Source organism: Patella vulgata, chromosome 3 (assembly GCF_932274485.2).
Source record: "Patella vulgata chromosome 3, xgPatVulg1.2, whole genome shotgun sequence".
Lineage (NCBI taxonomy): Eukaryota > Metazoa > Mollusca > Gastropoda > Patellidae > Patella > Patella vulgata.
The window spans coordinates 27,931,343-27,947,630 of NC_065881.2; the positions used below are offsets into that span (position 1 = coordinate 27,931,343).

At 36.4% G+C, this 16,288-nt stretch overlaps 1 protein-coding gene across 10 annotated transcripts in view; it reads left to right on the top strand.

The window, feature by feature from the left end:
- The window catches only part of LOC126816919 (serine/threonine-protein phosphatase 4 regulatory subunit 1-like), a 383,736-nt gene that overhangs the window by 226,700 nt on the left and 140,748 nt on the right, over positions 1-16,288 (top strand). For all 10 annotated transcript variants that reach the window (XM_056099411.1, XM_056099412.1, XM_056099416.1 and 7 more), the window contains exons 11-12: positions 3,890-4,020; positions 14,069-14,829. In XM_056099411.1, the coding sequence (XP_055955386.1) occupies positions 3,890-4,020; positions 14,069-14,829 (892 nt within the window). The remainder of the gene's footprint in view (positions 1-3,889; positions 4,021-14,068; positions 14,830-16,288) is intronic.

Genomic DNA, 16,288 nt, shown 5'->3' on the forward strand with positions numbered 1-16,288 from the left:
GATGTATTATCAATATTGGGACATGATAATTATCATAATCGCGATAATTTTTTTAAGTCACGATAAACCGGTTTTTCGATATTTTTAAGTAAGTCCGATATGATAAAATCGCCGATGATTTTATCACGGTATACCGAAATACCGGTATATCGCCCAACCCTAATGCAACGGTATATTCTTTAGAACGACCGAATTCAACATTCTAAAATAACATTCGTAGGTTTATCGGGCCATTGCGGTTTCCAACACAAAAACAATTTTTAAATATTTTACGGACACGAAAGGTAACGTGCGCAACCTCATAGTCAGATGAACGTAAAAAAAAATCAACAAACAGCGGAGTGTCAAATATGGTTTTAAATGATAATTTGAACAATTATGTATTTCATTAAAAGTCAGCATGCTTCATTTCTTTGCCTGTAATACTGGCAATCATGGAAGGAAAAGGTTCAGATTTCCATGTCACAATTTTGCAGGTTGAAAATAACGAATTTTGACAATTGTTGATAGATAAAAAAATTAAAAAAATATTCACTGAACCAGTTTTATTTATATTACTGCAGGTATTGATGCATTTATTGAAACGAATGAAATATTTGAAATATCAAAATTTTAATTATAAATCAAATTTATATTAAAGCATTCGAAAAGTGCCCAATACTGAAAAGTGACCCATAGAGGTCATAATTTTTATCCGATTTAAAAAAACGTATTATTATATCACCGTTACACCCTAAGGACGGCCGAGATTGAATTTTGTGAAAATCGGACAAAATGGCCGCCCTTCGTTCTCAAATAAAAATATGGTATATCAAGGTTGTGGACCCTATAGAGGTCACAATTTTAATCCGATTTTGTTGAAATTTGAAATATAAGTTTATAACCCAAAGATCTCAGTTCCCATTGATATTCGCGCATATTAGACCGTAACTTCCTGAATTATGGCCCCTGATTGTAAAATCACGTTTTTATCTTTGTGGACCCTATAGAGGTCATAATTTTGATCCGATTTAAAAAATCGTATTATTATATCACCGTAACACCCGAAGGACGGCTGAGTTCGAATTTCGGCCCAGAACTGACAGATGAAATAGCCGCCCTTCATTCTCAAATAGCGTAAAAATATGGTATATCAAGGTTGTGGACCCTATAGAGGTCACAATTTTTTTACCGATTTTGTTGAAAATTGAAATGTAAGTTTATAACCCAAAGATCTTGGTTCCTTTCGATATTCGTGCATATCGGAATTTAACTTCCTGAATTATGGCCCCTGATTGTACGAAAAATTGCGTTTTTCGCTTGTGGACCCTATAGAAGTCATAATTTTTAATCGATTTAAAAAACTGTATTATTATATCACCGTTACGCCCTAAGGACGGCTGAGTTCGAATTTCATGAAAATCGACCCAAAACTGACAGACAAAATGGCCGCTGCTTGTTCTCAAATAGCGTAAAAATATGGTATATCAAGGTTGTGGACCCTATAGAGGTCACAATTTTTTTCCGATTTTGTTGAAAATTGAAATGTAAGTTTATAACCCAAAGATCTTGGTTCCTTTCGATATTCGTCCATATTGGAATGTAACTTCCTGAATTATGGCCCCTGATTGTACGAAAAATCACGTTTTTCGCTTGTGGACCCTATAGAAATCATAATTTTTAATCGATTTAAAAAACTGTATTATAACCGTTACGCCCTAAGGACGGCTGAGTTCGAATTTCATGGAAAATGACCCAAAACTGACAGACAAAATGGCCGCTGCTTGTTCTCAAATAGCGTAAAAATATGGTATATCAAGGTTGTGGACCCTATTTTGTTGAAACTTGAAATGTAAGTTTATAACCCAAAGATATCGGTTCCTTTTGATATTTGTGCATATCAAATAGTAATTTCCTGAATTATGGCCCTTGATTGTAGGAAAAATCACTTTTGTTTAGCTTGTTCTCTATCCATCTCTCAAAAATGTGGGCTTATCCTGCCTGGCAGCCGCTGGTATTTTTTAACATTGCCTTTTTGGGGGTTTGTTTTTCGTTTTGGTTGCTATAACCACTAAAAATTAAGTAATATACAAGAGTAAAGATAAGTAATTTTAACAATTCACAAAGATATTTACTTGTAAACAAAATGTCTCTTCAAGATCTTAATTCCTTCATATTTTATTTATGTCTTAATAGCAGCCAAAATGGACAATTTGCTACTGCAGAATGTTTTTCAAAAGTGACCCCCTTTCCAGGTTTAAGAGAATAGTATAAATATTTTGATTTAATTTGTAAAATCTTGCCCAATAGCTTCTGATTTTAAAATAATATAATTATCAATACCGGGTATTGGTGTCATAATTATTGGAAAATAATGCTTTTTGGAAAAAAATAACTGTTGTTGCTATGGTAACAACCCAAACTCTTCATATTTTTTTCTTGAACTTACACAATCCATATCATTTGATATTACATGGGTTATGGTAAATAAAAAGTATGTAATACGAAGGTTGTGGACCCTCTAGAGGTCACAATTTTATCCGATTTTGATGAAACTTCAAATGAATGTTCATAACCTAAAGATCTCGGTTCCTTTCGATATTCACACATATCGGACCATAATTTCCCGGATTATGGCCCCTGATTTTACAAAAAATCACATTATTTTTTTTAGATCGTTTTGTCCATCTCTTGCAAAATGTGGGTGTATCTTGCATTGCAACCGCTTGTGTATACTCGACATTAGCCAAACAAATTCTAATGATTTTCTGACATAAATGTTTCATTACTGACAAAAGTTAAAATATGCGACAACTCTTGTTGACTGCCCAGACGATTTAGCCGCTGTTGGCCTGGCAACCTATCTTTTATAACTTGAACAGCTAAATCTGTGATATTAAATGTTTTGTATTCAACATCAGGCCAAAAAAAAAAAAGGGTTTTGTTTCCTGTAACGGATGGAAAATAGGGTAGGGTCGGTAGGTAGGGGTTTTTTTTTTTTCTTCTTTTTTTAAATGTTACATAGTTAGATCTAGTAGATGTACCGTAGCATAATATTCTGTGCGAAAATATTCAATTTTATGTTAGGTTGAGTCGGCGCCGAGGAACATAAACCATGAATAGATTGGTGGATGGAATTCTTGGATAATTGTTTAAAATGTATCAGAGGCTAGATTATGATTTAAATATTCTCTTAGGGGGCAAATGGACTTTTTAATCGTTCTATGCTAAACAAAAAATAGCGTAGGGAGGCCCTTTTGTTCAAGGGAAAGAACTTGCGATGAAAGCTTAAAAAATCATATCGTGCCATCGCACGAAATAGGTCCGTAATAAATTTATTTGTCTTGTTTTAAATACCAATCAAGCACATCCTATCCACCTGTTTGAAATATACGTTAGCTTGTTTTTGTCAAATTGTGTGCCGTTACTTTTATTAGAACAAAGGTTGTGAGGATTATGGCTTTTCGGGATGTGCTGTGTTAAATCTATACGAAACCTGTAGTCTCGATTTTCACATCAGTTAGCAATCTCGTGTCAACAGTATGATAGTTCTTAATAATCGTTTGCTGTACCAGTGTACAGTACTCGCTTATTCCGATCGGTAGATGCAGGTTCAGAGAACGATGACATTTATATCCATTTATAGCAACAAATAATAAAGTATTTTGAATGGTCGCTCGCTGAACAAAACAGTTTTTTATTTCCCTTGACACTAAAAAAAAAATTGAATGCCCGTACGAATTAGCTACTGTGGGCATGTTTTGTTGTCTGGCAACCTATTTTTCAACTTAATGGCTATTTATTCTTTTGTTTGATAAAAAATTTATGTACCTGTTCTTTTTAATTTCAAAAACAATTTATATGTTTTTGGCATATGTTTGTTGTCTGGCAACCTATCTTTATCATTAAGGTGAGAATGGCAGCATTTCAACAACTGGGACCATTTATATCAACTTTTGCTGATCCAAATACCACTGGATTATATGTTAACGAAGAAGGTCATATATATTTTCGCAATATTTATGATCAGAAGGATGACAAGTAAGTAAATTCTTTTGTAGACTGCTAGATAATCTAAGTTCCAACGTTCGAATGCCTCACCATTATACCTAAGGACAGTTGAGTTAGAATTTTGTAAAAATCATACTAAAACTGCATTACAAATTGGCTGTTCCTTGTACGCAAATAGTGTGAAAGTATACACAGGAGTCTGACCTTCTATCCGTATATATATATATATGCATACACCATGTCCAACCAGACAATATATAATAAAAAAGAACAGGAATGCAATGCCTGTTGGAGCCTTGATTTTACCTGCTCTCGCTTCGGCTTGTTTTTTTTTTTTCAACAATTCGTAATTTGCATAAATACTCCCCACAAAACGATATCATAGCCACTTGTTTTCAATAGTTACATTAACGATGGTCATTGCCGCCATGCGCTGAGAATTTTAAGAAATAGGACAGATTTGAAAATGTTGCTCTTACAAAACGTCCAAATAAAGGTGTTCTAAAATCTTTTAATGCTATTTTGTATGGCGGTGCATTAGATTCAAAATTCTAACTTCTATTCATGTTATTTATATATAGATTTTAGTGTATTATAAATGTTTCATTACAGAAAAAAGTAAAAATATGCGACAACTATTGTTGACTGCCCGGACGATTTAGCTGCTGTGGGCGTATGTTTCGTTGCCTGGCAACCTATCTTTTGTTAATATTTTGTCTGTAAATTTAGCAAAACAAACGCAACGCCTAGCCTTCTTTGCCGCTCGTCATAGTACAGCAATTTCATATTTCATTCTCTTCATTTTAAAAAGTACATCAATCGAATCAGGAATGTGGACATATATTGCAGCGTTAGCGATGTTCTTGTTCTGTTTATAGAATGATTATTAAAAACAACAAAAATGTTTTTGTCAAACATATTTTATGTAAAATTCTCCAAATTTTTTAACGAAAACATTTTTGGACTTGGGAACACAATAACTCTCATTCTAATTGATCTAAAACATTCAAACTTGGTGTAGGTGTTTATTAGGTCAGTGCCTTGATTGAGTTTGATTGGCCGAGAAAGTTCATCCAGATTTTCCGGCGTGGTTCTCCCTTGTCAGTGATGCAGGACGGAGGGGCTGGCAAGGAAAGCTGTCTAGTCGTTCGGATGGGACGAAAAACCGAGGTCCCGTGTACACATTGGCGTGCACGTAAAAGATCCCTTGGCAGTTGGAATTCGATATAAGAGTAGGCCGTAGTGCCGCTGTCCGGGCAAAATTTCCCTCATAGCACACTGTATGGCGTATGCCCGTCTTCATTAGCCCAGGTAAGGAGCAGAACAGTAGGACGTTAAACCCCATTTCATTTGATTGAGTTTGATGAGAAATTTCTGCTTAGGGTAAGCAGAGATGAGCAATTTGATTTGTTGATGCTTTGGGACATAATAACTTTAGTTCTAATTGAGGTAGAATGTTTAAACTTGGCGTAGGTGTTCATTAGGTGAATGTCTTGACTGAGTTCAATGATTAACATTTCGAGCAAAAGCTAAGCAATTTCATTGGTAAATGCTTTGGGACAAGATAACTTTGATTCTATCTGATAGTGATGAAACTTAGTGTAGAGGTGATAATCTGTTTAATTGCTTGATACTTTTGAAAAACAAAAAATGTGCGATTAATGAATGTGTCCTATCTATTTTGGGATTTCGGCGGGGGACATCAGCCTCACTGTTGGCTTGTGTATTTGAAAATCCAAAGGTACATTTTCAAATATTTATGGCATAGTTCAGGGCCTAAAATAAGGTTTAATTCTCAGAGCACGGATTTAGAGTCTGCGGAGCCGCGAAGCACATCGGCAGGGGATCTGGGGGGCCTCTCCCTGAAAATTTTGAAAATTGAGAGCTTGAAACCGGCATCTGTGGACTATTCTGGTGCAGTTTACATATGAATTTATTTTGTCGCGAGCAGCTTTTTTCGCATGAAAACTCAACACTAGGAAGACAACACACCAATTTTGTTACGATAATACAGAACTGTAATTCAATTTCTACCATTCTTACATCAAAACTAAAATCCCATGATATGAATCCTATCATTAACAAGGGTTTTAACAAGGGTACAAAATAAAAATCTGATTGTCTTATAAAGTCTTTTTAGGTAGGGTGGTTCGTGCAAATAAAAAAATCCAATAAACGAGCTATATTTGGGGCTTATTTTAACAAATATGATAAGACTCACCATTAAAATCATCATTCATTAACAATTAAACTATTGCTAAGTTGGATATTTGTGTGATTTAACCATTTGAATGGGACTTTCTAATATATGGAAAAGTTGATCGACCAAGTGGCGTTACAGCGGTAGATTTTTTTCATCAAAAAGAGTTATTTTTCTTGGTCACATCAAAGTTTCAAATTTTGCTCTGGAAAACGAACTCTTAATTTCCGCAGTCGGTATTCTTCGTTTTTTACGTACGTACAATTAACGATTGAATTTAACATTTGTACGCGTGCGCAGCCCTTAGTTAGAGAGAAAGGTTGTCTGTATTTTGAGCTGAATTTTTTTTAACGTTTACATGCAATAGATTATAGTCAAAACTTTCTAATAAGGGGTGAATTTCGTGGTTTACAAACGCAGTATGTAGAGAGTGCTTACCGTACTCATATTGTAGATGTTAAATATCTTTAGGATAATCCTATTTTGTTTCAAATAATTATCACAAATATAAAAATCATACACATCAAAAACAGAGGAGCACACGACATGCGCAAAAAAAAAAAAAGGCTTAAGCATTTTCAAATCGGTTGGGCAGCAGTAGTCCAAATGTCTAGCATTGCATCCGGAATTCCCTATAAGAATCTAGTTAGAGTCAAAAATGCGACTCCTACACATTGTGCTCTAAACTGTGTTATAAATTATAGAATAAACCGTAAATCAATTGAACCCATTTCAAGGTGGAACTGCATGCTTTTTGATATGATTGGGTTATTTGTGGCTCCAGATAATCTAAAAATAGAAGTCGATACGTGACAATGCGTCTCGAAAAATTCTTTGATCTGTTATATGACTGGAAAATTCTGTTATTAAAAACAACCGGCATGACAATGGCTACATAATAAGTTGGAAGTTCTACAATAGGGATCTTTTAGTGAAATGTTAGAGAAATTTAAGTTTAAATATATCCTTTGTGTTTGAATTACCACTTATGGTTGGTTGTGTCGTATTATGTATCAATCTGGAAATTTCTGTTTTATAGCTATTGTTCTCGAAAGTAAGACACACAATTTACGCATCGTGTCGCGTTTTCATATTTTTAATAATTATGAAACAGTCAATGCGCGTCTTTTTGGTTATATTTCAGTTCTAGAAAAATGAGTTGTTGATGGATTTATAATAACTGAAACGTTTTGTAATTACCACCATGTTAGAAATGGCAAATGCATAAGGATACTAAACACGAATAATGGCATAGCCTCCTATTAAATTTGACACAAAGCCGGGGGCCAAATTCGCAGCGCCCTAAAATGTTTAGAATCTGAGTCTTGTGACCAGTACCGTAACATGTCTGGTTAATCGAGACTATGGAAAATAATTTTGTTCAATTAATTTCCAGTCTCAATTTTTTTCTGCGTATTTAGAGCTAGCAACAATGTAACTTCTAAAGTAACTAAAGCGCCCACTAACAACAGAGTTTTACGGTTAAATAAAAGTAACTTTCACAGTCTTGCAGTGTCGGTATGTTGCCACGAGAGTGGATTTAAAAGATAGAAAAAGGGCGAAACTACATGAGTTGACTCTGAACCGAGAACCGTTAAAATATATATATATATATAAGTCATTGATATAAGTCATTGGTTACAATCAACTAACTTAGAAATTAAATCGCCGAGTTTTAGCCAAAATTTTTATCTAGTTCGTAACTACTTATTTTTAAAAGTCCAACGAGTAAAGAATAATTTTTTACATGGCTTCATTGATAAATAAGTGAATGAATATTGTCACGTGAATGTCTATTTTGGGCAACTGTTTGCTGCCTACAGTGCACGAGTGAGCCCGTGAGAGCATTTTTCTCATAAACGAAGTTTAGATCCGCGTGACAACATGCTGTTAAAACAGGTCAGTTTATATAGTACAGATAATTGAGTCTGTGGGCCACTCTACTTTAGGGAGTGAATGTGGAGTCAGGTCGAGATTTTATGGAACATAGGCTGACTTAGGCGAAGTATTTCTATTTGGCCTCTGGAAAAACTCCTTTGAACCATGCCTGCTCAAGAGCCTTGGGTGCCGGTTTGTCTCTCCGTTCTACTTTCTTCATCCAGTCATGGGCTGCTGGCCGAACATCAAATTCAGACAACAAGGGCATATTGATGCGAATGTTCAGGTATGCGTCCATGGTCTCCTCAGACAAGCTACAGCGATCTTTATCTTTTAGTTGGTTGTATGAGCTTACAAAACACTCTACATCACATGAATGTGGCTTCGCTGCTACTACACGAGCGATTGCCACGGACACAGGTAGCCAATTTTCATTTACAACAATAATTTTCAATATGTCCTCCAAAGTTTTCAATTTACCTGAACAAGTACCAAGATAGGCAATCACTTCATCATACGCCGACATAAATGATTTCTTACACGGGTCCTTTGCTATTGTCTGGTGAGCTCTCTCTCTCTCTATATCCTCGTTTGATGCTTTGCCGCTGTATAACATTTCAGGCGACAACGCTCTCAGCTCTTTTTGACGTTTAGTCTGTCACTCAGAAACGGCTCGAGGCTTTCGACGATCTCCGTTTTCAGAGCGCCGATCGAGCGCTGCCCACTCGTCACATAGTGATGTTGCCGCCGGGCATCTCGTTGCGACTTCAGGACGGAAGAAAGTTCTATTCCATCAAGAACCGACACGTAATAAGTTTATCTTCCTGGCCACCGCCGAGGCTGTCCTCCCAACAACCCTGACACCTTTTTCACATATACCTCTCGTAAAGTTTCAATATGAAACACAGTAATCATATCCGCCTGAATACTTTTTGAAATTGTTTATATACATCCAACACGTCACATAGGAATGTGGCAAGCTGAACAGAGTGGAGGTCTGTCCATTTTTTTCAGAAATCCAGCTGCCTCTTTATCTCCACTTTTGCTTTCCTGCTTCAAATGTTCGATCATTGGCTTGTAGTTTCTCATAATTGACAGTATCAGTGTATGTGAATACTCAGGGAAGCGTATATCATTCACCGATGGATAGCTAAGCGCTTTCCGACCCATGTTTTCTGCTATGTTTGACAGCTCCTGTTTGCGTACTGCGGATACACTGTAATATTTTACGACGCCTTTACAATCTGAAAGCACGTGTTTTATCTCTGCTACTGATGATAACATGTCTTTATAAGCTAGCTGAGACGCACCAAATTTTCACTAGAGGGAGACTGTTATCCGTTTGTACCCGCCCGTTTTCCAATAACACCCAGAGTGAATGACGAGTGCCGGTATTAGTGCTTTCACCATCGGTTACTATTGACAAAACTTCAGGGAAAAACTCATTCCAACCCTGTCCTGATTTCTCTACCGCGGCCTTCACCGATCCGAACAGACCTTTAGCCCCTCGTTCCTCACTTTTCGAGAAACCCAGGAAATTAGTAGACGAATGTCCATTGGCCCAAACGATCTTTGCCATGACATGTTGGTAGTCGATATTGGTTCTATCCACTGCCTCATCTACACGCAAGGAAACAGCAAGTGGCTTGGATTCAGCAGCTATCTTTTTGTAGATGTTGGTTATTGCCATTAGAAATTCGTGATGGCTGTATGGGTTCAGGTAACGCAAGTCGCCATCGGCCGGTCTAAAGTTTTCATGTGGAGCAGACAAATCGAGTTTCTCTCCCATCAATATTGCCGCTTGACGGGACGGAAAAGACCAGGCGGACAACGTACCTCTTTTTGCATCATTATAAACACTCGGCATCATTTTTGCGACTTTCAACTCTTTCTCCAGATTCTTTTCTTTGAAACTTCTTTCGAGGGCTGTTTCCGCTTCGAGAACTTTTTGTTGGGCGGCCGCTTTTAACTGATCTTCTCTAGTTTCACAGGCTTTGTGTTCCTGAACTAACTTTGATCTGAATATGGCACCGTCAGACGTGCATATATTAGGCATTCTCTTGCAGTGAATTCTACCAATGTTTGGATATTTCATACAAGTTGAACATCTAACTATACGGCGTTTATCAGTTTCTCTGCGTTTTTCACTCTTACTAATCAACCAGTCATAATCAGACTGACAAGCTGTTTGGTGCGGCTTTGTCGGCTCAGCCGTTGGAGTAGGAGTTTCATCCTGCCCTTCTGTCTCGTCTAAAGGCGCGGGCCCCTCCCCTGGGTTTCGTCTTCTTTTTCTTCTTCTTTCGCTTTGGTCCGCTACGGTTGCTTGACCCTGGATGGGAGTTTTTTTCAGGAAAAACCCCAATGTCGCTTGCCTACATTGCTTTTTAGACGGCGGCGGATTGAGCTCCGGTTCCCCATCCATATTTCAATACTTAAAATCACAGATAACACCGAAAATACATGAAAATAAGTCAAAAACAAACTTTTTCAAAGTCAAAGTGAAATGACGGTCAAGATGGCAGCGGAGCGGACTGGATACCTACTGAAAAACCTGACTAGTAAGCTGATGCGGCTGGCGCTCACTCGACTCATCTGAGGTAGTCGCGAGTGAGCGCCAGGTGATCTGATCTGTGCAACTGACCACACCACAAGAACACAAGAAGAAACACCCAATTAGGGGTCAGAAGGCATTGCTGACTACACTTTTTTAGAACACTACACCATTTTTCAGAGCACGGTTTTCTTATTTTCGAAGCACGGATTTTTAATTTCGAGGCACGTTTGTGCTCCAAGGCATGTTATTTTAGGCCCTGGCATAGTTAATCATTTAAAGAATAAGGGGTGGACGTATATTGTCGTCGCACCTGTTTGTCCGTCCGTCCATAATTTGTTTGTGGACACTCTACAGGTCACTATTTTTATCCAATTTCAACGAAACTTGAAATATAGCTTTATCTCTCTGAGATCTCGGTTCCTTTCGATATTGGCATGTATCGGACCATAACTTCATGGATTATGGCCCCAGATTGTACGAAAAATCACATGTTTTTAGCTTGTGGACACTCCATAGGTCACAATTTTGATCCGATATTGATGAAACTTGAAATGCATGTTTATAACCCAAAGATCTTGGTTCCTTTCGATATTCGAGCATATCAGATTGTAACTTCCTGAATTATGGCCCCTGAAAGTACGAAAAAGGTCATGAGACGATTTTCGATAATTGCTACCAGAGTTATAGCCCTTGATCACTTCAAAAAATCTTGTGGATGCTCTAGAGGTTAAAGTTAATATCCGATTGACGTTAAATTGATACAGTGTTTAAGGTCATGAGACGAAGAAGCCTATTGATTTTCAGCGATTTCCGATTATTACTGTCAGTTATGGCCCTTGATCACTTTGAAAAAGCCTGTGGACGCTCTAGAGGCTATTGACTTTAAATTTATACACAGTGTTTAAGGTCATGAGACGAAGAAACCTATTGATTTTCAGCAATTTCCGATAATTACTGCCAGAGTTATGGCCCTTGATCACTTTGAAAAATCTTGTGGACGCTCTATAGGCTAAAGTTAATATCCGATTGACTTTAAATTTATACACAATGTTTGAGGTCATGAAACGATTTTCGATAATTACTGCCAGAGTTATGGCCCTTGATCACTTTAAAAAATCTTGTGGATGCTCTAGAGGTCAAATTTAATATCCTAAATTTATGCACAATGTTTAAGGTCATGAAACAAAGAAGCCTGTTGATTTTCAACGATTTTTCGATAATTACTGCCAGAGTTATGGCCCTTTATCACTTTGAAAAATCTTGTGGACGCTCTAGAAGTCAAAGTTAATATCCAATTGACTTTAAATTTATACACAGTGTTTAAGGTCATGAAGCGAAAAAGCCTATTGATTTTCAGCGATTTCCGATAATTACTGCCAGAGTTATGGCCCTTGATCACTTCAAAAAATCTTGTGGACACTCTAAAGGCCAAAGTTAATATCTGATTGACATTAAATTTATACGCAGTGTTTAAGGTCATGAGACAAAGAAGTCTTAATTATTTTCAGTGATTTTTGATAATTACTGCCAGAGTTATGGCCCTTGATCACTTCAAAAAAATTTTGTGGACGCTCTAGAGGCCAAAGTTAATATTCGATTGACTTTAAATTTATACACAGTGTTTAAGGTCATGAGACAAAGAAGTCTATTCATTTTCAGTGATTTTTCGATAATTACTGTCACAGTTATGGCCCTTGATCACTTTGAAAAATCTTGTGACGCTCTAGAGGCTAAAGTTATCACCCGATTATTCAGATTGATACACAGAGTTTATGAGCTTGAGACGAACAAGTATATTGATTTTCAATGAATTTTTATGACTTGAACAGTTAAATCCATGATATTAAAAGTTTTGTATACTAAACGTTAGCATGGGGCAGAACTTTATAAAAACCAAAGAAATTCTATTGGTTTTCTGATAATTACTTCATGAGTTGTTACTCTTAATCAGATTTTAGTGTATTATAAATGTTTCATTACCGAAAGAAGTAAAAATATGTGACAACACTTGTTGACTGCCCGAACGATTTAGCTGCTGTGGGCGTATGTTTCATTGCCTGGCAAGCTATCTTTGTTTTTAGCTTGTTCTCTATCCTTCTCTTGCAAAATGTGGGTGTATCCTGCCTGGCAGCTGCTGGTTAAATCAACCTGCTTGCAACTGATCAATACCTGATGTCAAAGTACTGGTAAGATGGAGAAATGGAATGCCAAGAATAGAGGTTTTGCTATAATACTTATAATTTAGACCTGTGTCACAAAGTTATCCTGTATAAAAATTGATAAAATGTGAATAAATTTGTTAATGAAATTTGTTAATGTAACCGATATTTCAATTTGCATAACCAGGAAGTCTGCACATGTTTTTGAGCTGGCGTCACCGCACGTAACCAATCGGCATTGTGTGAAATTTCGTGGCCTCCATTTCTAGTTTGATCTGGTGTGTGTCTTGTCAAACTTGTGCTCTGTTCACTTGCACCTCGCCCATTTACGCTTATACCAGTGGAATTATTAAGAACAAAACCTGTTTCTTTGTTGGAATTTGTTGTCAATTGGTCTAAACATTCCAAGTCACATTAAACTTATCGGAATCAAAATTGTCACATTCTGAGTCAGAATCTTAAGAGAATAGTCCTCAAAGCTTTGTGGGTTGAAATGCGTCTACTTGATGTCATTGTTCTTGATTCTTTTGTTCAAATCACTCAAATATATCGATGAATTGAAAACTTTTTTTCTCAAGCTAACAAAGAAGTTCAACTTCCTCCACTTACAGTGTTGACATCCATGTCAATTTTTTTTTATTAACGTCTTTCACGAGCTGTAAAAAATGACGTCACCTGTACGCATCAACCCTTCTAGTCGACTATAGTCACTTGCAGCAGCAAAAGAATTAAGGTCATGAGACAAACAATCGAAACAAATTCTAATGTTTTCTGATAATTACTTCAGCGGTTATTACTCATCAGATTTTCATGTGTTGTAAATGTTCTCATTACTGATGAAAGAAAAAATATGCGACAACACTTCTTGACTGCCTGGACGACTTAAATGCTATGGGCGTATTTTTCGTTGCCTGGAAACCTATCTTATATTTATACACTGTGTTTATGCCTATATATTGGACAAACAAATTCTAATGATTTTCTGATAATACCGGTTCTTAATGAGTTGTTGCTCTTAATCAGATTTTAGTGTATTATAAATGTTTCATTACCGACAAAAGTAAAAATTTGCGACAACACTTGTTGACTACCCAGACAAATTAGCTGCTGTGGGCGTATGTTTGGTTGCCTGTCAGCCCATCTTTTTGTTAGCTTGTTCTCTAGCCATCTCTTGCAAAATGTGGGCGTATCTTGCCTGGCAACTGCTGGTTGGTATATTTATCATTACCTAGATGGATGTTGTAATAACTTAAAAATAAAGAACAGACTATTTTATTAAAAATCCAGGTTGGTTTATCTTTCTAACAGTGAGGTAGAAGAAGAATTAGTGACAGATCTTCAAGAGAAATTACAGACTGAAGACAAGAAAAAGCAACAAGTTGAAGATAGTGATCATGGTGTTAATATAGAAAGTAAAATTTATAAAATAGAAAATATGGAAATAATAGATTATGATAAAAAAGAGTCACTTGCCGAGTGTAGCCTGCAGTCATTTGAGGAACAGCGTTTAGAAGAATATACTAAACAATCAAAAGTCAATAGTATGACATATAAAGGTGATGAAGGTGAAAATAGTGATATATGTAGAGAAACTAATCCGGATACTTTTTCAGTTTTTGATGATAAATGTTTAAATGAAAACAATTCACAATACGAACCAGTGCATATACATTTAGATAATTTAGAGTCTTTTAATTCTTTTCAATTTTGGCGATCGCCATTACCAGAAGTAGATGTAGATTTCGATTTAGTTAATGGGACACCAACTAATATACATGTATCGGCTCGAGTTAAAGATGAAGAAAACCATAAAGTTTATTCATCACAAATGAATGTATTTATATCGGAAAAAGGCGTTACTAAAGAAGAATGTGTAAGTGTATCAGATGATTCTAGTTTATGTTCAGATGAAGGTGTTAAAATACATATGGCTAGTGTTAGTACTGTAGGAGAATCGAGTGAAACTGTTGATAATATTGGTAGTACACATGTTATTGGACAACAAATCAATGAATCGACATTAGCAGTAATGGATGGTGTAGTACAAGGTATGTAACATAGAGCACTTTAACTCAGAAATAGGTATAATTTGTACAGTTTAATTAGGTGGAAAAGGTGATTTTGAGATTATGATTATACATTTGATTTTATTAGTTTTTCAAGTAGATCTCATCATTCTTCTCCCAAAACTTTTAACAGATTCAAAATCGGATGAAAATTTTTTTTTTATGGAGGCTTAAAGTTGCAATTTTTGACTTTTCGTGGAAGAAAGGTTTTTCAACGCCTTTACAATGTCATATTTCATTTCATAGCAAACCTATCAAAAATGTAGATGTAAATTCATGAAATACAACTTTAGGGCTAATTATGTTCCGATTTTCACATTTTTGTAACAATTACTCTGATTTCCCAAGCAACTCCAAAATACATAGGTTTTCTCAAAAATTATATTTTGTCAAAGTGATTTTGGTCAATTTTTTCATCAAAAATTGTCTTGTCCATGTTATATCTGAAATATTGAACCGGGTTGTTATGCATTTTAAAATCAGTAGCTATCAATTAAGATTAACAGGAAAAAAAAAGAGAAGAAATATTCATGTGTTCATTTTTGAACAATTTTCCGCGGGAGCAAATTGCCTATTTTTGGGGCGTTTTTTGGACATAATTAAAATAAGAAGGAATAGAGATACATAAGTGAAATTATGTGAACATGCCAAAAAGTTTGTGAATTTTTAAAATTACATACTACTAATCTGCCATATATTATTAATTTTAGTTGTCATAGCAACCGGGGATCACGTGGCTAAGTGGGTAAGACGCTAGCTCGCTAGCCTGGAGGTCGGGTGTTCGATCCCTGCATTGGCCGAGAAAGTTCATCCAGATTTTCCGGCGTTGTTCTCCCTTGTTAGTGATGCAGGACGGAGGGGCTGACAAGGAAAGCTGTCTAGTCGTTCGGATGGGACGAAAAACCGAGGTCCCGTGTACACATTGGCGTGCACGTAAAAGATCCCTTGGCAGTTGGAATTCGATATAAGAGTAGGCCGTAGTGCCGCTGTCCGGGCAAAATTTCCCTCATAGCACACTGTGTGGCATATGCCCGTCTTCATTAGCCCAGGTTAGGAGCAGAACAGTAGGACGTTAAACACATTTTCAACGCTATTTACCATAACCCATTAGGTGATCTCCACATTTTAAAGTAAGCAATTTAAAATATTTGAAACCCATGCAATATCAAATTATATGGATTGTGTAAGTTTGAGAAAAATATGAAGGAGTTTGAGTTGTTACCATAGCAACCACAGTTATTTTTTTTCAAAAAAGCATTACAGTAGAACTTGCTCGTGCGTGCACTCCTAATCAGCAAACACTTGCTTCAACGAGCACCAAAAAATACCCCAGAGCGATTTTTAAGTAAATTAACCCCTACTAAACACGCACCTGTTCAACGCGCGCAACACTCCCGCTAATCCCTTGAGTAGTAGTCAATTAACTGGACCCCCACTGATC